We start from the raw sequence: 26,501 nt of genomic DNA on the forward strand, positions 1-26,501 counted from the left end.
TCAACTAACAACAACAAACCATAAATCACACATACATATTCTTCTTTACCTTACGTGGCTCAGGCTGTTCCAGGCAAAACTGGTTCTACCATCCAGTGATTCCTTAGCATAATCATTGTTTGGGGAGACTTATTTAAAAAGATCTTGCTAATCTGGTGATCTGGCTCAGACACGGCTGCATGGCATACATGCTGACTTCTTGAGTTTGTTTGTACTGCCAGCAAGTGTGTTTGGAATCCATTTATTGAATTCATGTGAAAAGTAACTGAAAGCAATGCAGGATTAGACAGGAAAACCAGATTGTAAAACCCAGTTCATTTGTGATGCAAAAACTTTCTGCTTTTTGTTTCTTGTGGTAGACTGATGTTGAAGTCAATGGGGTTAAAGACTAGAGCTGTCTCAAAAAGCAGTTGATCTCAATTTTTTTTGTCTTCAAAGAGAGGTTTGTCTCAAGTTTCTGATGGTGTTCCACTTTCAACTATTTTATAGTTGCCTTAAAATAGTAAAAGTGAAATCTTAAGGCTTACAGTTTAGTGAAGTCTTACTTAACCTGCAGTTAATGTACATTATTTTTCAGTGGAGCGATTGTTGTAGCAGAAGTCACTATTTCTGCATGTGGAGTCAGTTTAGAGCAGATGGCTTTGATACACAAGTTGCCCTAGTTTAGGCCCCTGAGTTTAGCCATCATTAGTTGTCAGGACATTATAAACTCCTCCTTTCAGGCTGAAGTCAATTGTCTTGTTCTGCTTTTTTTCTGCTCATTTTTTCCTATTGACAAGATCCTCTGGAAGCTATCTTGTGGCATGAATAGAGTATGGAGATACATAGCTAAAATGCAAATTTTAATTTAACTTTAATGTATGCCATAGATTTGAGAAAAGGGAAAGTCTGTGACTTGATAGAAATGGCATATGTATAAACAATTATGCTTCCTTGTAAACAAGCTTTATTGAAAACACTCGTCCCTGTAACTTAGATAAGCTGGTATTTTTATGGTCTTCTGTTCGATAATTTCAAATTTTTGTGTGTCTTAAGGAAGAATAATACGATCTCTGCAATCTATACTCTAAGCAGAAGATATTACAGAGAGGGAAGCTTAGGCTTTTTGGAACATCGTCTTAGCAAATAACCCCTAACTGTACAATTTGAAGGTATAATGCTGACTGCTCTTAACTGAGAATTTAATAAAAATTGTATTTTCCTCTGTAGTAACCTGTGAAAGTAACCAGTAACCTCTGTAGTAACATGTGAAGCCGTTTCTTACTACTCCTTCCTTCATGGAAACATGGTGTCTAACCAGAAGTCTCTAATATCTTCCTGAAGTCAGTTCAGGTGAGAAAATGACAGTGTTATCACGTGAGCTTTGCACTGGAGACAGAATCAGCTGGGCCCTCTTCTTTCCTCCCATTAAAAGAAAAAAAAAAAGCCTGTGTTATATTTGGGCAATCCATAACTCTCATAATCTAGCTTTATCCAGTTGTATCTTTTAGCAAAAAATGCACAGGGAAGAACTTGGTAGGAAGCTGGTAATCATCTGAGGTGGAACATTTGGTATATTTGGCATATCTGGAAACTACAGTTCGTAAGTTGCTGAGGTTTAATCTGTCTTTTCATAGAAAATATTCTCCTCCAGCCACTTGCAAGCCAGAAGACACTGTTGATCAGAAGTTGTTACAGAAGAACACAAGGAAGGTTCCACCCAAGAAATCTGTTGAAAAACGGAACTGTGGGAAGGAACTTGCAGGACGAAACTCAAATCTCTGAACCCTGCTTAGCAGCTTTTCTTAGCTTTCTGGCATCTAGAAAATATGTATCCGTGTAACTTCATTTTCAGTAGATAAAGTTCTGTGAAAATAGATTAATTAGGCCTTGTGTTCTCTGGGAAAACAATGCAAAAATGGAAAAAACTTTGCTTCCGCCGGTACTGGAGGACACAGCTATTTGGAGTATTTTTTTTCATTTTTTTCAAAAAGCACGTTAAATTTTGTAAAACATTAGAGCAAGCAAAGAGTTAAAGCCCCAGGTGATATCCTTTACCACACCTTAGGAAACATATTTTTCCTTACAGCTTGCTAATATACATATCACTCTAAGTCTTTCTGGGAAAAAATGCCACTTAGAGATTCCCCAAGTTATAGTAACCACTGCCAAGGAAAAGAAAGCATTTGTTAACCAAGAAGGCATTTAGGCTTTTTTTTTTTAATCTGTATGACTAAATTTCACATTTGAAAGCTTTTTAGAATGGTCTTTAGGAATGTACTAAAAGTAGTATGTGGACCATTTTGTTAGCCAGCAACTGTAAGCATTTGTATTTTTTTATAAGTATATAGTGTAGTTACAAATGTAGTACTCATGGCAGAGTAAGGACTGACTGTTGCCACACAAGATACTGGTCTAAAAAAGAACCTGTTTATCTGTTCTTTGATGTGGCTTTTTGCTGCTCAGTATCTATTGGATTTTTTTTTTTTTGAAGAGGTTGTAGTAATAGAAAATAATCTCTAGCTTTGTAGTAGTAAGACTTAAAATGCCAAGCTTTTTTACATGTTTCTTACTGTGACTTCATCCAATTTGATCATACATGAGGATCAGAGTGCCATGGCACCACGTGCCAGCCATAGGCAGCCTTTCGTGCCCACTTCCAATGATTTTTTTTTTGTTTTGTTTGACAATATGCTCTTGATCCTATAGAGTATGCCACATAAGCCCATCAGCAATGTGTATTTCTGTAGCTGGATTCAGCATCTCTAGTAACTTGCTGTGTCTGTTTTTTACAGAATGGACAGCAAATTGTGGATGAACCTATGGGAGAAGATGATATCAACCCACAAACTGTGAGTAAAAGATGGTTGTAATAAAGATAGTACTGTATTATGGCACACTGGTATCACAGTTTGCAGGCAGGTTGCCAATAAAGCTGTGTTGTTTAGGCTTACTTGCCACGAAGCTTACTTAAGCCAGTTTAGGATCCTGATACTTTTCAGAGTTCTTTCTCACTGGCTCTTGTCTGATGTGGTATCCTACTGTTTGTTCTGATGAACTTTCCTGCTTTCCATACTATTTTTAGTATGAGGTAGGCTTTCCTGTGGAAAGCACAAAGCTGAATATGGTAGAAATTATAATTGGATTGGGGAGTGAGAAGTCTTGATAGTAAAATGTGGCTACGTAGAGCATTCCTGAACAAGGAGGAAGGTTGATCTCCTCTGTTCTTATCCTTGCAAACCTTAAAACTGGTAGTTCATTTTTTTTATTGTTCGCTTTTTCCTAGTGCCAGTGAGCAAAGCACTTCCGTTGCCTTCTGTTAGTCTCATCAGTGCATAGGTGAAAATATTTTACATCTGTGAGTTCCAGAGTGTGCTTTATTAATAGTTAAGATTTCAGCTGTGGTCATGTCACAACAAATGATTCTCTCATAGTTAAATTCCACACAGATTCCGTTGAAGATGCATGTGTGCCTACTGTATGAAATCTGATTCTTTCGGAGTGACAGCCTATACCATAGCTTTTCCCCTTCTAGTTTGGTATGTAAGGTGTACAGCAGCTCTTGCCTTTGTTTCTTCTGTACTGTTGGGAGATTTTTTGGCAGTGTTTGTCTATGTTGTTTCATTGTTAGTGTTGGTCATTTCTTATTTTCTTTCTTGACCTGTGTGAAACTAGAATATTTGCTTAATCTGTAAGATTTTCTATGTCCTTTCTACATAGATTATTAGGATTATACTAAACCAAGACATTAAATTTTAGGTCTTCTTCCTGTGTTTCCAGCTGAAAAGTTTAGATATGTCTCTCTGGAGTGTATTCAAGAATAGCAAAGCTAGTCAATTGAGGCACAGTGGTTTCTTAATTCTTTTCTTTGTGGGTTCCAGTTTTGCTCTTTTGATGCTATTTTGGCTAGTTGATGTAGAAAAGAACTTCTGTTTATTGGTTCAGAGCTAACAAATCTAGAGGGATCCAGAAAAGTTTGTATGGAGATACTTGAAGATGAAAGCTGTAGGTGTCAGTTTAGCTGGTGACTTAAGACCATTCTCTCTCAGATGAGTTGCTCAATTCTGAAACACGCTTAGTAGAAACTTTCATAGTGGAAGAATAGCCAAAGGCTAAGGCTGAACTATTAATACAGATCTCACGTGTTTGCTGTAAATCAATCTGAAGAGTAAACAGAGTGCTTTGAACTAATACGTTGTGAAGTACGTACAGGAACAAAGTGGTTCTTCTGAGTTTGAACTGGCAGGTGAACACAAAAAGAAGTATCTATCCTTTTTCTTTCTTCCCTGTAACTTTTTTTTTTTAATTTCAGTTATCCATAAATTATAAAAGCCTGTACCTCAGTCCTCCTTGCTTTCCAGTTTCAGTAGTCTTTCAAGGGAAGACCCAGGGTGAGGAAGGACCGTGAAGCTGCAGTTTCTTTTGCTCTTGTTATTGAGAGGCATTAATCAGGTATTCTTAACCCAGGTCTCTTGAACATAGGGCTGGCTGCTAAAGATCACAGTCCAGAAGGTTCATACATAATCTGCAGAAGGTCCTTATCTTCATATCAAACTTGCAGTTTACAAAATCTTGTGATGTGGAGATATGAGTGACTTCAAGTTTCTTCATGCAATCCCTGTGACTTTCTCAGGTATGAAGGCAACTTTAGTATTTATCTGGAGTTTTGTGTCAGACAGCACTAGCTGACTGTTACCCTTGGTGATAAAAGGGCCTTACTGATAAAACACAATTTTTGGAACTCCAGGTATGGTTGAAGTATCATAGAATCACAGAAAGGTCTGGGTTGGAAGGGACCTTAAAGATAACCCAGTTCCAACCCCCCTGCCATGGGCAGGGACACCTCCCACCAGACCAGGTTGCCCAAAGCCCCATCCAGCCTGGCCTTGAACACCTCCAGGGATGGGGCATCCGCAGCTTCTCTGGGAAACCTGTGCCAGGGCCTTACCACCCTCACAGTGAAGAATTTCTTCCTTATATCCAATATAAATCCATCCACTTTCAGTTTAAAGTCGTTACCCCTTGTCCTACCCCTACACCCCCCCAAAAAAGAGTCCCTCCCAACTTCCCTGTACAGGCCCCCTTTAGGCGCTGGAAGGCCTCTATAAGGTCCCAGTGGAGCCTTCACTTCTCCAGGCTGAACAACCCTAACTTCCGCAGCCTGTCTTCATAGGAGAGGAAGTAGAATATATTGGAGTTCATATGCTGATACCGTACATTGTGCAGACTTCAGCTTGTGATAGATGGTCAAAGCTCTTTCCATCTATGCAAATGGATATAATTACTTACAGCTTACGTTTCTGCTGATGTTGTGGGTGGAGCCATTTTAGATAATCAGTGAGTTGTCTTTTCTCTTCCATGCTCGTCTTTAAACGTAGCAGTAGTAGAAGTAGCTCTAAAGCTGATGTGAAAAGTCAGAGATTGAAAGTCTGTGCTACGTAACCACTTCTGATTCCTCCTCATAGCATGCAGGGCTCCTATGTCTTTAACACAGTGTGAAGAAACAAAGGATGTGCTTACGGGTGACTCGGAAGTAGTGCAGTGTTAGAGTTGAAGGAATATAAACAATATAATAAGGCAACAGCAAAAGGGGATCATTTGTTCTACGTATTCTGCATAACATAGGCTATAGTGCTTACTTGAATTCTTTTTTGATCTAGAACATTTCTTTTGGCGAAAGTGTTCAGTTTTAGTTGAAATCTTAGTAACAGTGATTAATGAGCTCAAATACTCATTGATATATTCTGACTATTGCCATTGCTTGATAACATTTTATTTATTTATTTTTATTAACTTCACCTTTTACCTATGAGCTTTTTGATACATGTTTATCCACTAAAATGATATTTTCTGTAGTATTATATTGGGTTTACATAACAAGGTTTTAGTAGTGGAGGGGGTGGCCTCTCTTGAGAAGAGTCTGGGGGTTATCCCCATGCTAGATAGCTGGTTCCAAAACACAACCACTGCTGGTTACTGCTGGGCCCATCGGTGATTCTCATGGTGCCTCTGTGATGACATATTTATGGAAGGGTTAAAAAAATGTTAAGCAGCAGTTGTGAGAGAGGAGTGAGGAAAAATGTGAGAAACAACCCTTGCAGACACAAAGGTCAGTGAAGAAGGAAGGGGAAGAGGCGCTCGAGGTGTCAGAGCAGAGATCCCCTAGCAGTCCATGGAGAAGACTGTGATAAAGCCCATGGGGAAGCTGCCCATGGAGGACCATGTTGGAGCAGGTAACACACCGCAGGCTGTGGAGGACCCTGCACCGAAGCAGGTAGATACGACCTGGAGGAAGCTGCAGTCATGCAGAAACAGGCTCCTGGCAAGAGTTGCAGCCCATGGAGAGGAGCCTATGGCTGTAGTAGGAGGTCTGGCAGGAGCTGTGGCCTGTGGGATGCCCATGCTGGAGCAGTCTGTTCCTGAAGGTCTGCATGCCCTAGAAAAGACCCATGCTTGGGGCAGTCAGTATTTCATGGTAGGGATCCCACAGTGGAGCAGGAGAGAAGTGTGAGGAAGGAGCAGCAAAGACAAAGTGTTGGGAACTGACCCCAACCCCCATTCCCAACCCCTTGTGCCGTTCAGGGGTCACAGGGAAGAAGGATGTGGAAGAGTAAGGAATAAAGGAGTGAAGTTAAGCCTGGAAGGAAGGTGTTTTTAGTTTTGTCTTTTTATTGTTATCCTACTCTATTTTTAATTGCCAATAAATCGATCTTCCCCCAGCAGTCTGTTTTGCCCATGACAGTGAATGGTAGGCGATCTCCCTGCCTTTATCTCAACCCACAAGATTTTGTACATCTTATTTTCTTCCTCTGTCCCATTGATAAGGGGGAGCAAGAGCATGACTTGCTGGGCATCTGGCAGCCAGTCAAGGTTAGCCCACCACAATTATCAGATTTCTCTTTCAAGATTTAATAACTGTGGGATTACTTACAGGTGATATCCTGTACTTTCTTCAGACATTTCCAAACCCTTACTTTTGAGGGGGGGAGCAACCTATTTAACCATGATTTCAGCCATTAAAAAAAAAAAATCTCTAATATTCTTTCTATGATGCTTGAGCTGTTTGATTGTTTTAGCATTTTAATCCTTCAGACTAGTATTTTAGTTTGTTTGTTTGTTTGTTTCATTTATTGCTAGGTTGTGGTGAATAAAGCCAAATTGTTTTAAATCACTGCTAACAATTTTTTTTTGGGGGGCGGGGGTAGGTTTTTGACTCCCTAAAAAAATACTACAGCTGCTCAGTTATAGCTGGAAGCTAGTCTTTGACTGTCAGCTATTAAAATACTGTCAGCTATTAAAATACTACGTCAGCTGAGATGCAGTAGATTTCTTTGTGATTCATGTCTGTTTCGGTATAAGATAAAGACTAATTTTAAATTGCCACTGAAACTCATTTAAATTCTTCTGTTTAACCTTATGTTGAAAAGGGCTTCTTTGTTCACTGACAATCCATGAAATTTCTCTGCTGTAACCTGAGGACAGTAGCATGAACAGGCCTAGCATGCGTAGACTCTTGTACATCAGGTCAGAAGACAATATTCTCACAGTTGTGTAATGTATGCAAGTTCAGGATAGAGAGTTGCCACAGCTCTGTGTAGAGAGAAGAGGGTGAAAGCTTGAAATAATGCATCCTTGTGCAGTGTTAATGTTTGGATAATATGCTGATAATGCAAATTGGATAAGAAGTTTAAAACAAATGTAAAAGCCTAATGCAATTTAGTCTGCATAGGAAGTCCCCCTAGTATTGTGCATATCAAAAGATAAGTTTCACATTGTTAGATCCCTGTTCTTTCGACCAAAAGTGAAGTTAATGGACAGGAGAGTCTGAGTTGCACAGATTTGTTTCAAACTCAGTGGTTTGTTGTAAGAAAAGCAGGAGATTTAAGGGTACATACCTGTTTCTGAGGAGTCCAAGGTGCTGTATAGTTCAGTGTTGTTCCCCTTAAAAGAGGAATCGTTCAATATTCTAGTTTTATTACAATTAATATGCTGGTTATATCTAGCTTCATAACTTAAGTCAACATTTAGTATCTGATGAATGTCATAAATAACCTGGGTCCGGCAGGAAATAAATGTAAGAACAAATACACTGGCTGAAGTTTGACCTGATGTGAAAGCTTAAGTGAAGATTACTGAAAAAGGGAAGCAATTTAAAGCCTTTTATTTGTTACCTTTCTCACTCTTGTGCTATCTACTGTTGTTTTCTTTACTGCTGTGTCCATAGAGATCGAGTTAATTAACTGAGCACATGAAATGTTTTGAGTTCTCAAAATCACGATGCACACTTTGCTACTCTTTTTAATCTAGGTTCAATTTGGTTGTTAAAGCAGCAGTAGAACTGGTGGGTTATCATAGCACTCTGCTAGCTTAAGCATAATATTAAAAATACAAAAATACTAGGTTCCAAGAATTTGTGAAAGGTGGTTTTTAATAATGCTTTGTAAGCTGCAGGAAAAGCTGACATAAGTTTCTGTTCGGCAGCCTACAGGGACTGAAGGTTACTGTTTGTTTGTTTTTTAGTACAGGCCAGAGTGGAAATAATTCAGGCACAAGCAACTGGGATGAAAAAGTAAATGCTGTCTCCAGTGGGGGTGGTTGAGCAGTATTGTTACACTTTTTGTATGTTTTGGTATAACTTTAAACAAAACCCTACTTTTAAATAAGTAGAATGTAAACATGTAGAATTAAATAGAAGTGAAACATGAAACAGTATATTAAAACATGCTGATCTGGATGATGGAAAACTAAATCTTGCTGGCTTTCATCCACTCACTAAAAACATGTAACTAAAATAACTAGGACTGTAGTCAACAGGTAACGTAAGCTAGACTTGTAAAGAAAAGTCAGTGGTTAATGTCTGTTTTTCTCAATAGAATTGAAAACTGTTTGCAGTCAGGAGGTATGAAAGTGGTGAGCTTTGTCTTGCCTATCAGTGTTTTATTAGAAGAGGTTATGAGGAAAACATGATCTTAGAAAAAAGATTTAAAATGCATTAGAAAAATAATTTGAAGCATGTGGGCGAAATAGTTTTTGTCCAATTACTGGCCTTGAACAGTCAACTTTATGTAGTAATGTTGACATTCTATATTATGCATACGTAGGTGTTTGATACACTGTATATAGTATATGTAAAATACTAGTCAAACTTTAAATATATATATATGTATACAGACACACACATACTTGGGAGAATTTTGAAAATAAATGTGTAGTATTTGAAACATCTTAGACCTTTAGAAAGGCTTGAGACTGTAATCAGAGAAGTCTTACAGAAGATAACTGAAATCTAGTGAACAAAGATAAATCTACATAGAAAATTCCCATGTGAATATGTAATCCTCCTATGCCCGCCATTATTCAGGCAGTACCACTAAACCACAGTAATCTGGGGTAATCTCGTTTGTTGTCACCAGCAATGAAAAAGATAAAACATTGAAATGAAGTAATTCAGCAAAAAAGTGTGTGTGTGTTAACGTGAAAGTGAACGTATTGCCGATGCTAATTTTGATACACTTGTTTTACTTTTGCTGGCATAACATTCATATTTCAATTTTCTGTGTGTGGTTTTGTCAATGTTTTGATGTACATTCCGAAGTCTGCGGTAGGGGTTTTAAGACCTAGCTAGAGTTTCTTAGATATTACGGAAATGATTGAGCTCACAAGTGTTCACAGAGCACTGTGGTTAGGATTTGTCTGTTTCTACAGAACTGTCTAATATTAGCTGAAACAGCTATTCGACTATGTTATCAGTAGTAAAACAGTGGCATTTTAATATTTTTGTATTTTCCTGAGAGATGAGGTATACAGTCAAGTTATTCTTCCCCATTGCTTACACTTTATTTAGTGTGTGGTTATTGCCTGTTTATGTGGAAATCAAACTGAGGAAGCTTTGCAGCCATAGCAATGCAATTCTTTGAAACTATATATTACATAATTCAGTATAACACCGTGTTCCTTGTTGTGAAGTAAGTCATAGTTTCTGTTAATGCCAGCAGATAATCTGACCATTTAATGAAACAGTGCCCGGTGTGTAATGAAGGAAGCAGTCTGGGTAACAAATACTAAACTAAGACTTTGTTTAAGGAGGTTCATAATGCTTACATTCCTTCTGCTAAATAATATACATATACAAATATATTTTACTAAATATATTTGTATTTATTCACATGTACGTATGTATATTTAATTCTATTTTACAATAAAGTAATTTGATTCTTGAACAAGTAAGTTTTCCAAGGAAAAAAAACATTTATGTCTGTAAAAATCAAATCCAGGTAATGCCTTCTCTAGGCTCAAATTTTCCTTTGTAAAAGGCAGAATAAATTCCGTTTTTTTCTCTAGACTTACACTGAAGTACATACATCTTATCTATGTAAGAATGAACTCAGTGGTCCTTACGTAAGGAGTTACAGCGTCCTTGTAAAATGTTGCAAAGCTCTTGATCTGAAAGGTTAATTTATACATCAAACCCATACAGAGAAGACAAGGCTTAAGATATTCTTTTCCCCCAAGATGTCTTCAGGTGTTGAGGGAAGGTTACAGCAAAACTCTTTCAGAAATCCATTAGAAGACATCAATGAGTGCTTGGTGTCTTAGGTGCAGCATGCTTTCTGGATCTTGATCAGAAAATTGAATAATTTGAGCATGTAAGCAACATTAAAAGTCAATCTGCTTACTTGTTACATGAAGAGAAAACAGATGGTAGCCCTGAAAAGCCTGTAAAATAGCAGATGGAAACTGCCACACCCTCTGATTAATATAATATTGCTGCCTTGGCTATACAAACATGTTTGTTATGAAGATAAGTATATTATTCAGCTTCTGGAAACTCCAAAAAGTAGCTTTCTGTACCTGATCTATTAACCTTCATCAAATGAGGATTTTTCAGTCCTTGTGTACTTTGTTTTGGGATTTTTATTTTTTTTTTTTCAGATAATTGAAGGCAGTCTGTACTACAGAGCCTTCCTTGTCTGGCAACAGTAAGACTTCATATGCATTATTATGCTTCTCGGGCTGAGGGTATGGGAAAACGTCCGGTTCACCTAGTGGACTCCACTCAGAGGAAATGCCTCAGGTTTTTCTGGTAATGTGTAAAAGTGGGTGTCTAGCTGTAGTGTGTACACTTTATTCAGTAAAACGTAGGGATTCCCACGTTCTGTACTGCGTGGGGAGTTCCTCCAGCATCTTTCAGTTCTCCTGCTCTCTGTGGAAGCCGTGAGCTCCATACCTTTGACTGTCTGGATAGCAAGTTTGATGGCGTTTTCCCTTAATTTTTCTAAGTTCAGAGCATCCAAGTTAAAAGTGCAGAAGGGGAGGACGGGAGACAAGCTCACTTTATATTTCCCTCCTGGAGGAGGAAATGCATTGTGAATTGTGTGCTTTTTTTTTTATCCAACCTGCAATTGACTCAGCCGTCGCTGACAGGCATAGCAAATTCCTTTTGTTTTGGGGACACTTGTGTTTCTTGATAAGCATGTATAATATAAAAGCTTATCAGACTTCAAGGTTAGGGGAGCAATTTGCTGGAGCAATTTGTCCTTGTTATCACAGGCTTCCCTGTTGGGGAACCGCTGCCCTCTAACCTGTCTCCTTCTCATATGAAGGAATATTTAAAAGGACAAGCTCTCTTCTCAGAGATTCTCTAAATGAATTATGTAGCATATATCTTAATGTTTCTGGTTGGCTAGTAGTGCTCTTTGGGGACCATGCCGGCTTTATTCTCCCAGAACACAAGAAATTTCTTCCACCTGCTGCAGACCCATGCCAGTTATAGGAGAACTATTGTTGGGAAGTAACCCCATTGACCCCTGAGCACTGTGCTTTGTACTTCTCCGGGAGGTCAAATAAAAGGTTTGGGGAGCAGTAGTCAGTAATTGTACGAATGTAGCGGTTGAAATGCCTTATTCGTGTCGCCTTTAGCAGACAGAGCTAGCTCGCTAGTGCAATACACTTGCACCCTTACTAGAAAAAGAGAAGAAAATGGTTATTTACCCACGGTATGTTCCCAGCTTGAAAGAACATTATAGTTAACATAGGTCTCACTTGCTCTCCATTTCTGCTTTTAGCAATTCATCCCACCATAGACTTAAATTTAGTGATTTGAAGGAGACTCGTGATGATTCTGCTTTTAGTGCATTCACACATATGCTTGACAGGGCACGGCAGAGAAAGCTTGAATAATCCCCCCTGACCCTCCCACTCCCCTTTTTTCCTTCCAAGTGTACACTTTTGTATCGCTATTAAACTGCAATTCTTGAGATACTACAGTTTTGAGGGGGAAGTCGCAGGGGATTTAAAGCAACTGAAGAGAGTAATTTCAAGTAATTTTTGTACCATTTAGGAAATACTTGAAATCCTTGTGTAACCTCCTAGTGTTCAAGAAGCCTTGTTTATCCCAAAGCAAAGATTGAATCATTTTTCATGCTGTGTTACTGCTGTTGTAGTAGAGGCTGTGTATTCCAAACAGGCTGTAATACCCTGGAGTATAAAAAGGACATTGTAATTGAGAAGTTGAGGTGCAGTAGTGGTTACTGAATGTCTGTGTAATTTATAATAGCAATTGTTTTAAATTTTATGTACCAGATATAAAGACCCATGCTTGCGGATGTGGAGCAAATGAACACCCAGAGAAGTACAAGAGAACATAAAGGCACATTTTTGCGTGTGGACCATGAATGAGGAGTCATTATTTTGGCTCCTCATTTGGGCAAGAGGGTCTCTTGTGCTGGAGAGCTGTATAACGCGGGTTTTAAAGGCAAAGTTAAAAACTGATACTGTAGAAAGCCAGGACGTGATTTACAGAGGGAAGCAACATGTTCTTTCACTTAAATAAATCACTGTCTTTCTCTTCTGAAGAGCAATTAAAAGCTAAAGAAAAAATTGCAGTAATCCAGGTACTTGTTAGATCCCAATCAAGAAAGGTAGTTTGGAGGGTTTGTTTGTTTTAATGTCTTGTGCAGGAAGTGTACAGTATTTTGCCTTGTTTCCTTTGGTACAGATTTGCTAAATGGAATCACCTGGCTCTATTTATGGTTGAGCATGTGTATATGCTGTTACCTAAATGTCGTTACTTGCATTTATTTATTCATTGCTTGAATAAAAGCAGTCTTGCTACGTATTATAATGGAGTGTGGACTGCAGAATTCAGTGTTTTTTAATAAATACTAAAGCTAGAGATCCTTATGTTGTCAATACACGTAACAGTGACTTAGGTACTAAACACAGAGAGATCAAACTGAAAACGTGCTCTCTAGCTGTTTGGAAGTAATTGATTCTAATTCTAAGAAACATTTTGAAAGTTATTTTGCAAACACTAAAAGAAAGATTAGGTATTTATATTAATTTAAGAAGGTATTCACTTTGTACAGAGCATTTGTAATATTTGTGCTTAAGTCAGACACTTGAGCTGGGTGATCCAATTCAAATAATTCCTGTAGTCTGTCTTGGCCTAACCTCTATAACATCTGTGTAGCATTTTCAGTGTGCGGGGTTTCAAAGGCCCATGTGCAAGGTCAGTTCTGTCCTCGAACAGCCCTAGTAAATAAAAGTAGTCACTAAACATAAGCAAACCACATTGTCTGCACTGAAGTCTAAAAAGTAGTGATTTTTGTGCAACTGAGCACAAAAAATACAAATATCATAAGCAGCACTTAAAATAGTTGCTATTCTCAATATGTTGCTTAGGAGCTTGATTTCTGAAATAGATGTTGATCTTTTTTGTTCTTTTTTCTGGGAAGGAGAAATAAATAACATCTGCAACAGCACGTTGCTATCAGGCAATCTGCTTAAGTTTCCTGTGCTGATCTCTACAGCATCAGCAACATGAGTACCAGTGCTGCCCAGTTTTTCTTGACCACAGGGGGAAAAAATCGATTTCTTTTTTTTTCTGACCTTTTTTTCCCCCCTTCTCTCTCCCCACCCCCAACTGTGTCTGACTTGCCTGACAGGAAATTTTCTAATTGCCGGAACAGCTGGTCGCAGCAAAAACGCTAGGGTTGGTCTTCCCTGCTAGACTTATGATCGCTCAGTCAGAAAATCTAAACATCATGGTTTCTTAGTCATGTTTAAGTTTCTGGCTCTCCGTGCTCGTTCTATTCGGGTGAGTTTAGTTTCTTATTTTAAAAAAGCTAAGGGAGAGATTTATTAGAGCATCAGTAGGGTTTAAGCTTCTACTTTCAAAGCACTTTTAGTATTTCACAGCTTTGTGATCTGTGCTGCTTGTATACAAAGGCTTCTGTATATTCTTTTCCATAAAAAAAAAAAAAAAAAGGATGTGGGAGGGAGTTTGTGTTCCTATAATATTCTGTAGAAATTTCGGTACCTGCTGACAGCCTGATTGGGAAGTTTTTACCTCTGAAAATGCTGTAATACTTACTATTTTCTCCAAAAAAGTATGAGTATAGCTGTATGTTAAGCTTTCTCACTCGTAGTCTTATTTTATTAAAAATGTTTCTATTTTTAAAATTAAAACTTATTTTAATAGTTAAATTTTATGTAGTCCTTTTAACTATAAGGTATAATTATTTGTGGCGTGACAGTTAAAATTACATGGGCTCGTTAGTATTTACTTCTGAAAATGGTACTAGGAATAGTGACGCTTGTGTTGTAGTTAGTGTTATGGTTATTTCATCTTTAGGTGATAATTTACATTAATAACTTACATAGAATAATTTACACTGAATTTGTATAATTTGTTGAACCTATGCATTTAAGGATAAAAGTTGTTTTCAGTTAAGAAAATCTCTAGTGACGAGCTATATTATCCTGTGCACTGTTTCTTAACGATTTAACAATACATGTAATTTTGCAATGTATTTAAGAATTTTCACCGAAACCTAGATCAACTTTCATGTTTCTGCTCCTGTAAGTCTACAAATACTTCTCAGTGTAAAACTTTCTTGTATACTGTTGTAACATCCTAAGCAATGTATGCCTACTAGTTTGTAAATAAAAGGGATAGTAATTTGACATCTACTGGCCTACGTACTGGTTTGAACTTTGCAGTAAGTGTTAGAAACTGAAGTCTAATTTGCTTGCTGTAACTGAAACAGGACGTGAATGTAAAACAATAGAACATAGGATACGGTATACACAGCTTTTTTAGAAGTGACCCTATAAAATAAACATTTTTCTACTTAGCAATGAACTGTAGTTCTTTACCACAAGCAAGGTGAAAGATATTTCTTAGTCTCTGATCAAAATTGACACTATTTTATCTGCCTATAGCAATTTGGCTATATTGTCTCTAAAATTCTATTGATTTTTAAAATGCTAGACAGTACACCCTGAGCGAAGGGTTTTCAGACCATGTAAATTTTAGAATATATTATTGAATAAAAGCAAGATTCATAGTTTTCGTAGATTAGTACTAAATACATTTGTGGATCTTTCAGAGTAGTTCATTTAATACAAAAAAAAAAACTTTTAAATTGCAGTGCTCTTAAATGCCAGTGCTTATAGAGGAACAAAGCTTGTATCAAAGTTAGTGGGAAATGAAAGTTCCACCCAGTGAGTATGTTTTTCCAATGCTGACGTGCACAATCTGGTTCATGAGATAATTTTGTGATGTTTGATCAAAAGAGAATGACATTACAAAACTGTTTTTGGTGACCAGCATCAGGCTTTTAAAATTGTTATGTGTATTCCTCATCTTTACCTGCTGAACAGCCTCACAGTTCTTTCGGGTCGGAAGGAGTGTGGTCCTTTCTTCTGCCCCGGCCTTTGTGTTTTCAATCTGAGGAGGAAAAGTATCTTCAAAATCACTCCCCTATCCTTGGCCAGTCACGTTTATCCAAAGAGCCTCCTCATCTATCCATTGATGCAGTGCTCTGAGACAGGACTTGTTCTTCAAACTCCTGTCTTGCTTCATCTGAAACACCAAAAGAATGGGAGGAATTCAATCTCAGCAACCAGGTCTGTGGTTTCCATTATATGAAAGAGTTGACTACCTGGAACAAATGTGGATATAGACATGTTCTGGGACCTTAAAACTGTTGTAGTACGCTAGAAAACCATGAATGGAAAAGAGCAGAAGGTGCAGAGAGTAAAGAAGAGGCGCCTAAATACAGTGACTTCTGTTTATAATGTCTGTACATTTATAATCTTGGAGACTTCATGTTTCTGTTTTTTTTTAGTTGTTAAATTAAGCACTTGCTAATCAAATTTGCTTTTAGGAAATTGTATTGTTTCTGCCAGCTAAAAATAATAGATACCATATGCACAAGTAACATGATGTCAATGGAATTGAGAATTTTTCTAATATTTTTAAAGTATTTTTCCATCCTAAAAAGAAGCAAAGTTTATAAATTGTGGAAAAACTTTTTCTGACTTCAAATGTCCCTGTTAGTTACAACTTCTCTGATCTTGCTTTGCTAAAGTACTAGTGTAAAAGAGAATGTACACAGAATATCCCTAAATCAGCTTAATTTTAAGCATGGCAATGCTTTGTCTTTCGTTGTATTAGAATAGTTACTACTTCAGTAGTAGCTGTTTTAACCAGCTTTTTAAAGCAATTGTACACTTACAAGAATTTAAATACATGCTAGGTCTGTTAAGTGACTTGAATTTTGAATATTAGTCACAAATATAAGAATTGGTTTTATGCCGTGGTTTACGTCAGTGACGTTGCTCACTGAAGTGATGGGAAGTTATGAAATAATTGTTGGACATAGATTTTTTTTTTCAAGGGTAGTTTTGAATTTAGAGGTAGGACTATAATGAGTATAGAATATGTGAATGTATATAGAACGTCTGAATTTTTTTAAAATAGCTAACATAGTGCATTCCTCACACTTTTAACTCCCATTTTTAACTTAAAGATTTCCATTAGCTCTAATACAAGTGGTAAAAATACTGGTTTTCAGTTTGCTGGCTCTTCTTCAAAATGCGTAGTTCGTATGGATTTTATTTCTTCAGGTAACACTGAAAATTCATTCTACGTTCAAAACAAGTTAGGAAAGTAAGTGCATCTAGGAGACTTCCTGACTCAAGGGAGGGGAGGAAAAGGAAATTATGTATATGAGCTGCGGAGCTGTGCCAGCATTGAGTCATCCTTTTGAAATCACTTGATATCCAATAAGCTTACTGTCCTTACTGCTTCATGTAACTTTAGAAATGAGGTTTAATATCATAGAAACCTTTTCTGAGATACTGAGTATTTGATTACAGGAATCAACGATATTTTGCCCGTGATGGTCAGAAAAATGAACTCTGAGTACAATGAAGGTTAACAGAGTAGTAAAAGGAGACTTTCAACAGCAGTCGTTGGAGTAGCGTTAAGTAACTTGGTGGGGAATCCGTTTTTGGGTGTTCGTCCTTACCTTCACTTGTACTGAGCATATGCATGCCTTGAAAACAGTTATCTCTTTCGGGGAAGCAAAACTTTCCTGAAAAAGACTGAGGGAGTGAAAACAAAGCTGCTGCTTCCTTAGAGAAGATGGAAAATATCTATGTAGCTTACGTAGCTAAGACTTACAAGTGAAAGCTGAGAAAAGCAGTATTTTTGCTGCTGCTCAACTTTGAAGTGGAAGATGAAAACTACAATGAGCTCTTTATTCATTGGATTTGCTTTTTGAAAGTTGTATGGTCAGTAGTGTAAACTGATAGAGCAGTGAGTTTGTTAGTTAAGTTAAAATTCATTGAGGGCAATTGAATAAATACATTCATTGAACGGTCGCTATAAACTGCCCTTTGCACTTTTAGAAATGACTATTTCCTGTTTTATAGGAAAAAGATGGCACCCTAACACTATTGAAATATTTGTATCTTTATTTCAGTAACTTATTTTTAAAATGTATTATGGGGCTGTCTTATCTGGAAATATGGCTGATCTTTGAGGGAATATTCACCAATGCTGGTCTGACATAGTTGTGAATGAAGGTAGCAGAAAGGTTTTCCTCTCCTGCAGAATCTGGGCTGTACTGACATTGTGATTCCAGAAGCATGAGCTTCCCTAATGGTGATTCTGGCTCTTTCTCATCCATAAATTATCTCTATTACAAAATAAGCATATTATATGAAATTAATTTTAATTTCAAAATGTTATTTTAAATGGGAAATATTAATAAAGTGGTTCCCGAAAAGCGTTTCATGGAATCCCACCAGCATTTCTTAGTGCATTAACAGTGTCCTTTTAGTAGGAGATTTCTATTTTAAGAATACCTAGACTGACACAGTTAAGTGCTAAATTTTGTATTAGGAACAAAGAATTTTGCATGAGCTGGGGTGCTGGACATGGTGATGGTGTTTACCATTGGAAAGTGGTGACTGGGAGAGGATGAGCAGTGTCACTTGCCACTCATCTGAGTGCAGCCTCGGGATCGGTGCCTTGGTAAGCGCAGTTCTCGTGGGTCTGAGCAGGAAGATATGGACTTGGAGTAGTAGGGGTCTATGTCCATTGTGAGCCCAGCAGTGATGCGAGGGCTTCCAAATTAACATTAAAAATGAAGTTTATCAAAACCAAAAAGTGATTCGGGAAGACCCTTTCAAGACCAGGGGCTGGGAGGTTGCTTTACAGTGGGAAAAAAACACTGAGCTAACCTTCACTTACCTGAAGGGGGAAATTAAGGCATAGCTAAGCCTGCAAGTACCTGTACGTAGAAGATGCTCCTGATTGCACCTTCTTAACTCGATTAAAAGAGCAGGACAGAATTAACAGGTGAAGGTGAAACCTGGAAATGCTGAAATCGTGAAAGTCAGTATTGAAGTTAATTTCTCCAGTGTTACTTAACCTGGTTTAGATATTCTGGATTCTCTTTAGATTAAAATCTTTGATATAAAGAACCAATGTATTTCTGATGAACACCTGTATTTTTAGTTGAAAGTTCTCTTAGGGTTGTTGGAGATACTGTGTGAAGATAGGGGTATTCTGCAGAATTACAGATACACTGAGAACAGAATTTTAATCATTCCTTGAGATTAAAATTTGTTAATCTGTTTATCTAATGCCAAAGTCTTAACGCCACTTTTACCGGTTTTGGTCAGCGTGTCAACAATATTTGCTGTCCAGGAAGAAGTTTTTTGTATACAGGACCTATCTAAGGATTTTTTTTTTTGCCTATGACTGATTTCTCACCCACTGGGTTTTGATGAACTCAAGTATGTGTAAGCCATGTCTGTCCCAGTCATCTGAGCCTCATTACATATTAGAAAAATGTGGCTTATTTGAAAGCCCTACTGATAGGGAAGTTGCTTCTGAATTCCAAGAGCAAACATACCATGGTATTTTTTTGTCCAGAAATCGTTGTAACATTCAGATGTTATGTTTATTTAAAAGCATGAGGGTCAGTCTTATCCCTGTTCCTTCATGTCAGTTAGGAAAACTTCCATCTCTGTTAGACACAGGAGGGGATGTTGCCTTTTTCTTTCTCTCAACCTTGAATTTTTTATTCAGGTGTTACAGATTTGACGGTGTATTTCGTGATGTATTTCATGTAGTCAGCAAGTGTGCAGAAGGAAAATTCTTTTGGTCGGTGCTTAACTGCCTGCCAACTGAAATTCACTGCGGCTCCCAGGAGGTTCTCACCAGTGCCTAAGGAGAATTAGTTTTCTGGGAAAGCAAACAAACACGCGACCTTGTTTTGCAGTCACTGCTGCCCCTTTTCTTAACTGAATACGGATGCTGTGTGTTATCTTTCATAATTCCTTCCTGATGCAAAGGACTCAAGTTAGAATACAGTTGTTCGTCCTATTTTTTCATAATGAGAACTTGTGGGGTTTTCTAAATCCATACCTGATTTACTTTCTTAATAAGGAAAAATGTCTTGGAAATCTGTTTCTGTATTTAATAGAAGCTTTCTAGTAGGTTTTGGGTATTGTGATAATCTTTTTTTTTTTTTTTTTTAGCATTTAGCTGTTCCCTTTTTTGTTTGTTATCAACTAGAACACTCATTTTATACAAGAACAGGCATCAGAGTCATTAAAATTGTAAAGCTAATTATTTTGAAACTAGTTGAACACTGTAGTGTGTTAAATATAAATGTTCTTGCAGAAAGTCTGAAAGTCTTAATCTACAGGCACTCAGCATATACTTGTCTTTGCTCTTGGTATTATAAAAATAAACTGCTTGTTATTCTGCACATAGCTGACCACAAATGCATTTTAAAAAAAAAAAAAAAAACACGCTGTTATAATGGAATTAACACATCCACTACTCAATCTCTTTGTACATGCATATCTTTGTTAGAGATTTGATGTTTGGATATCTAGTTTTTGATCAGCTTTCTGTGTTTTATCTGCTTTCAATGTAATTTCACTGAAGTTGGTGGGAGAGAGTGCAGTGAGTCCTCCTGTTCGGGGTGGGTCTGGTTTTTTGTCACCTTCTATTTGACCTGAATGCTTAGGGTGGCTTAGGCTATAAACATTTCCTTGTATTTCTTTCTTACCTTTATGGATTGATGTCACTTCATGACTTTACACCCATTAAAAGTCACCTATGTGTGAGCAATTTAAATATACCATTTAAATATAATTTACCATTCCATTATACTGTGGCTGTAAAAGTTTACATTTCTGACGTAGCTGCTGCTTTTTCCCTTTGGTGTAGTGTATATGTCACAATTAACTTATGCTTCCACTACAAGTGTGTACTCAGATCTTTGTCACTCATTGTGAAGCTAATGAACTAATTTGTCTCTAAACACTTAACTCTTTATGATTACATATTTGAGTTATTAAAAATATTTATACTCATATTCATACAATCTTAAGTACCCAGAAAATGAGGAATCTGTCTTCCAGGGATACCTTTCCTAAACAAACATCCTGTAAGTGAACATAACAGTGTACTCGTTGATGTTCTTTTTAAGTTAATTCATATCTAATTTTTACACAGCTTTGAAAGAAAGGTAACTTTCTTGGTACATTTCCAGTTTCTGTCCCAGTGTTTTGGAATTTGTCGTGTGTGTCGCTGTCCATGTTCACACTGTGCTTATGCATTTATTCAGGAATCTGAAACTGAGAATTTTAGGCAAGCAGGATGCCTGTGCTATTTCCACATGCTGATGCTCCGTATTCCTGATAGCTTTCCTCTCCGTCATATGAATAAGGGCATAAGTCTGTTTCTGGGCCGTCCATTCAGATGATTCAGAGTTTTCTTTGCAGATGATTTTGTCCGCATCAGAGCATACACTTAAATATTTTTTAATTTATAGTTGGTTGTTTCACTGTTCTTTCATTTTTAAAGTAAAATTTACGGACTAAGCATGTTTCTGGTTTTTAAAGTACTGTTCAAAGTCTAATCGGCATTTATTATATTTTTCTAAATTTATCAGGTTTAAGTTGTCCACAAGAGCATATCACACATGGCACTCTCAACCCTTGGTTGTTTTAAGTATGTGTTTGGCAACCCTTTCTCAAAACAACTACAGACGGTTTAAGCCCAGATGCCAGAATTTGGTTTATGGACCCCCTTTTACTTGTTTCTCCTTTCACATCACTGTCACGTTATGTTCAGCTTCGTTTGTCCTCTGTGGCACCTGCAGTGAGGAACTGAAAGTAGAGATAAAAGGGCTATGTACTCTTTTTTGCTGCTATATTTATTAGAAAAGAAATACAATCTGTGAAAGCGTCAGAATTACTCAGAGCAATAAGGGAAGTGGAAATTACGAACCTGTAAGTATGATAGGAATGGTATTGTGGACCAGCCCTAGACCAGCCTGATTTCTTTTCATTTTTTCTGAGGTGTATGTTTCCAAGATCAAGGTCTGCAGATAAACTGACCCACATCAAGCAAGCAGTGTGTTATGGCATCCAGTTCTGCATGGGTTACTTCTTTAAAAACAGACCTGTTTTCAGATCTGCTGCTGAAAATTCAGAAATCCGAAGGATAAATTATGGGAGATTCCACGTATAGACAAACTCTCATTTTTCTTTTGATTCTCTGGGCTTTTTCATTACTACTGAGAAATGTTTAACTAGTAAGGCTCTTCTGTTTCTACTTCCCTTAGGGTTTGAAGTCCAGCTTCCTTTTAATATGTTATCTAGTAGTTGTTCCTGTAATAAGATCTCAGAAACAAATACAAGTGTTTTGTATTACAGCAGAGTTAATTAATCAAGGAAATTAATATAAATTAAAATACTAGAAGTAAAGTAAGCATTCAGTATTCAATAAGTACTTAAAATAAGGAATAAAATACGGAATTTTTCCAGTGATAGGCAATAAAAATAATGGCCTAATCCTAAAAATGGTTAAATAGCTTTTCACTGCTTGCTTAGAAGGTGTGTATATATTTTTTTTTCTTACAAGCATATCTCCTATTCCAGTTTGCATCTGATTCCTAAAGAGAAAAAAAGAGTCACCCTTGTGGTTGATGAATTATAAATTTTCTTAGCTTTTCTCTTTTAGATTTGATTCGTCTGTGGAATATAGTCCATTCAGTGTTCTTTTCCCGTGTTTGTATTCCTGTGTACAGACAGAAATTGTGAGGTACATTACGAAGAACTTACCTATACTGAAATACTGACCAGCACAGTTCGGAGTTGCAAATGATATCAATGCAGGAAGTTATTCTAAAATAGTGATGTTTTATATTCATACTCAGACTTGTTTTTCACTGACTTCCCGTCTGGGGCAGTGTTGATTTAACACTATTATACTGTTAAGGAAATGTTAAGGAAACTCGGTGTAATGTTACCTTCTGTTTGTTTCCTTGTGCTCTATATTTAGTTTCACAATAACGGAAGCCAGTAGCAACCACTTTAAGTTGACTAACACAGCATATGTGTTTTTTTATATTAAACGTGTCTTTCTATGGCAGTTTTACTTTACAGTGTGCAGAAAGCCTTAAGAGCTGTGTGGCTAGAAAAAGAAAAATTTCTTGGGATTTCTATTTAGACAATGTTGCAGTATTAGGCTTGAGAAAAGGGAACTTTCCAAGTTTATAAATAACAGAAATAAAAGATGGGCAGTAATTATAACTGGATAATAACTGCTGTAATTATAACTGGAAGGAAGGGTCTGTCTTACCGCTGTAGCAGCCGAAGCACTGATGAGTGAGTCTCTGTAGTGGTGTGAAAGCTGTCAGGGAATGGAAGAAAGGAGAGGAGGACCAGAGTCTTTCAGCACCCTATATGTCATCCTATTTAATTTGAGCCCATCACGAGTCAAATGTTTTTTTCTAAGTATCTCAGGAATGAGCAGGAATGGAGAAAATCAGCAAATTAGGGCAAATTCAGCACTAGACTGAATGGCTTCTCTTTTGGACTATACAGTAAGACAGCAGCTATCAATTACTATAATTAGTGCTGGTGGCTGAGAAATAGCCATTCCATTTCTGCAGTGTGAGAGGCTTATATTTTAATTCAGGTAGATAATGGCTACAGTGAGGGTTAATTACTTTGGCATATAATTCTCAATTCTATAAAAGGTTGAACTTTTGTATTTTTAGCTGCACTTGCAAAATACTGTTTAGGTTAAAATAACAAATGTTCAGCAATTATGTAGAAAGAAGAGGAAACTGCAAATCTGTGGGTATATATTCATCATAAATCTTGCTCCAAAGCATATGTTAAGGACAAGCTATTAAAGTAGGATATGGTCTGAGTTCCCGTTTGTTTAAAACTGAGTTATATTAGGTCTGCCTTATAAGGACTGAAAAGTATCTGAACCTTGAGAAACTGTGAAGACTGGAAGTATTCACTTAGCATCAGGAATGTGAAGTGGTGTTTTTTTAAGAGGGTGCCCAAAATAACCACTGGAAAGTCTGTTACATAATAATTGCATAGCATTTGAAAATAATTTTTGTTTGTTTATAGAAAACATGTGAATATTCTTTTCTTTCATGTCTTTGTTACCTTTTGTGATGCTTTTAAAACAACGTGCATACCGGATCAATTTGAGTCCTTGAATCTGACTAGATAACAAGAAGATTGGAATTTTTTTGTTTACTTTCCGAAGACTCCAAAGGAGTTAGTAGGTAAAACAGTTGAGCTGAAGCAGATCAAAGTGTACAAAGGAATATGTGCTTAGCAACCTGTTCTATTGTGCTAGTCCTCCCCTGGGATTCTCTAAGATTGCAGTGAGGGGTTTAAGTAGTATGTTATCCAGCTGATCGCATGTTAAGTTAAAGCATAAAAATGCTGATACCCACCAACAGTCATTACTTTCTCAAGTAGAAGGAACCAACATTTCTTTCAGGCTCTCTAAAGATTCAGGTTTGAGTCACTGATCGAAGTATTCATAACTTTCTCTTGAAAAAAGGTTTGGGATAGATTCTGACATTAGGAGCAGTACACGGCATACGTGCACGCACATGTGGAGTTTCGTCTGTCTTACAAGAGACTGGCACCTGTCTTTATTGGTGGTCTTAGTTTTTGAAAAATCTAGGTTCTTTTCATTATTTTTTTTCACTGTTTCATTTCAACAGTTGCTAGTACATTCTGTGCATTCTTTAAAAGCGTACGTTGGAATTATTTTTATATATGTGAATAGATGTGCGTGCTCAGGATTTGTTGTGTGCAGTTTGTTTCCAAGTTTGGTTGCTAACCTTTTGAAAAGAGTCCTTTGAAAGAAAAACAGTGATCTAGAAGTATGTTTCAGTAGACATGTATGGACAGTTACTGTGCATTTGTATGTGGTATTAAAATGACTGTACAAAACTATAATTTTAGCAATAATTCATGCACGTAAATTTTGCTGAATGCTTGAAAAATATATAAATGAGTCCTGCAGAAGCACAAATTTAAAATGCTACGTCTACTCCTCTGTCACTAGAATTAGTATGTATTTTGGTACATTTATATCAAGGGGAAGATCTGGAGCAAGAAAGACCTTACCCTTGGTGGAAGAGGGATGGGTTACGTAGTACTTAGAGTGGACATATGTGAAGTTCATCGGCTATGTCGGGATGCACACATGAGTGCTGAGGGGAGCTGTCTGATGTCACTGTGAGGCCACGCTTGATTATCTTCCAGTTATCATGGCAAATGGGAGAGGTGTCTGAGGACTGGAGGAGAGCTTATGCGACTCCTGTCTTCAAAAAAAGCAAGAAGGAAGACCCAGGGAACTACAGGATGGTCATCCTCAACCCCTGAGAAAGCAAGGGAACTCCTAATCCTGGAAACTATTTGTGTGTGTGAAGGAAAAGGTGATTGGAATTAGTCAACATGGATTCACAGGGGTGAAATCATGTTTGACCAACCTGATAACCTTCCACAATGAAACGGGTAGGCAGATAGTGGATATTGTCTACTTTGACTTCAATAAGACGGAAGACAGTCTCCCATAAGATCCTTAAATAGAAAACAATGAAGTATGGGCTCAATGAACAGACTGTGGTGTGAATAGTTCTGTACCAGGGGTAGAGTAACTCCATGCAGCAGCAGTGGGCCAACCACCAGCTGGACAGATACTTTTGCAGGGAAGGACCTGAAGATGATGGATCCAAGGTAAACGTGAGCCAGCAAAGTGTCCTTACAGCCAGCACGCTGAGGGAGGTGATCCTTCCTCTCTATTTTGCACCGAGTGCCATGTCTAGTTCTCGGCTCCCCAGTACAAGTGTTAAGAGAGCTACTGGAGAGAGTACCGCAAAGGGATACTAAGGTGTTTGAGGGACTGGAGTATCTGTCGTGAGGACAGGCTAAGAGAACTGAGATCCTCGGAGATCTTTAAAAGCCCCCTGGGCAGCCTGCTCTGGGTGTCCATGTTGAGCAGGGGGGTTGAATATGACATCCAGAGGTGCCTTCTAACCTCAACCGTCCTGTGATTCTGTGAAATAAATCTGAGTTCCTCATTAAGTAAAGGGAAGGTATTCTTAGTTTTATTTTATTCACTGGAAAGAATAGGAAGGGAATGCACAAAAAGTTGAAATTGTTATTGGTGTATTTATCATAGAAGTTACTTAAGCAGCACTGGCTGTAAGTTTGGGTCATGTATAATGCCTAGATAGTTGTTTAGGTGACACTGATAAGAATGCATTTTTTCTTGCCTTTGAACAGTTGCTGATAAGTTTTGAAATTCTTTCCTTGTGTGGCAAGGAGTGTTGCTTTTCAGGAGATTTTGAAATTTTTAGTAGAAAATACAAAATTAAGTGAAGACCAGAAAATGACTAGAAGGTCCACTGCCTCATAGTCATCCTCATTCAAGCGTTAAAAATGAACACCTTCCTAAGAGATCTGGTCCGCTTATTACATGCTTTAAGAGAACTAAATTCTTAAGAAGTTTTGTTTTTCCACTTCTGGGTTGTAAATCTGGAATGGAGATAATGAACCAAACAACATGGGCTTAGGCACAAAAACTTGGGTACTGCTGACTTGTTACTATCAACTCTGTTATTGTCTGGGTTCTGGTATGTCTCTAAGGGCTTAAGCTACATGGTCACTAAATTAATACTACCTTTTGTACCAGATAAATTTTTTTTTTTTTGTAAATGCCTTAATTATGGGAGTGGTATTGCTGAATGTTTTATCTACTTTGGGGAGCGTATAGTTGGTTAGATTCAGTAGCACTGTTATTTTTTAATGTATTGTGAATTTATAAATGCTTCAGGAAGATGCACCACTAATGTAAATTTACTCACCTTTCTTGC

General features: G+C 37.4%; 1 protein-coding gene and 1 long non-coding RNA gene across 5 annotated transcripts in view; one reads left to right on the top strand and one right to left on the bottom strand.

Moving 5' to 3' along the window:
* The window catches only part of RPS6KA3 (ribosomal protein S6 kinase A3), an 84,932-nt gene that overhangs the window by 10,823 nt on the left and 47,608 nt on the right, over window positions 1-26,501 (top strand). For 3 of the 4 annotated variants that reach the window (XR_014588637.1, XM_083850060.1, XM_083850059.1), the window contains exon 2: window positions 2,775-2,831. Coding sequence is in view for 3 of the 4 variants with exons in the window: in XM_083850060.1 (XP_083706186.1) it covers window positions 2,775-2,831 (57 nt within the window). In the remaining variant the exon portion in view is untranslated. Of the gene's footprint in view, window positions 1-2,774; window positions 2,832-2,925; window positions 14,078-26,501 lie in introns of those variants that run through there. The other variant, XM_083850061.1, reaches the window with a different exon arrangement.
* On the bottom strand, window positions 13,818-26,500 carry LOC310904913. Its single transcript, XR_014588686.1, has 2 exons — window positions 22,423-26,500; window positions 13,818-21,779 (listed from the first exon to the last, which is right to left on the bottom strand). It is a non-coding gene; the product is annotated as an uncharacterized lncRNA (long non-coding RNA).

This window comes from Anser anser (assembly GCF_964211835.1).
Source record: "Anser anser genome assembly, chromosome: 1".
NCBI classification, from domain to species: domain Eukaryota; kingdom Metazoa; phylum Chordata; class Aves; order Anseriformes; family Anatidae; genus Anser; species Anser anser.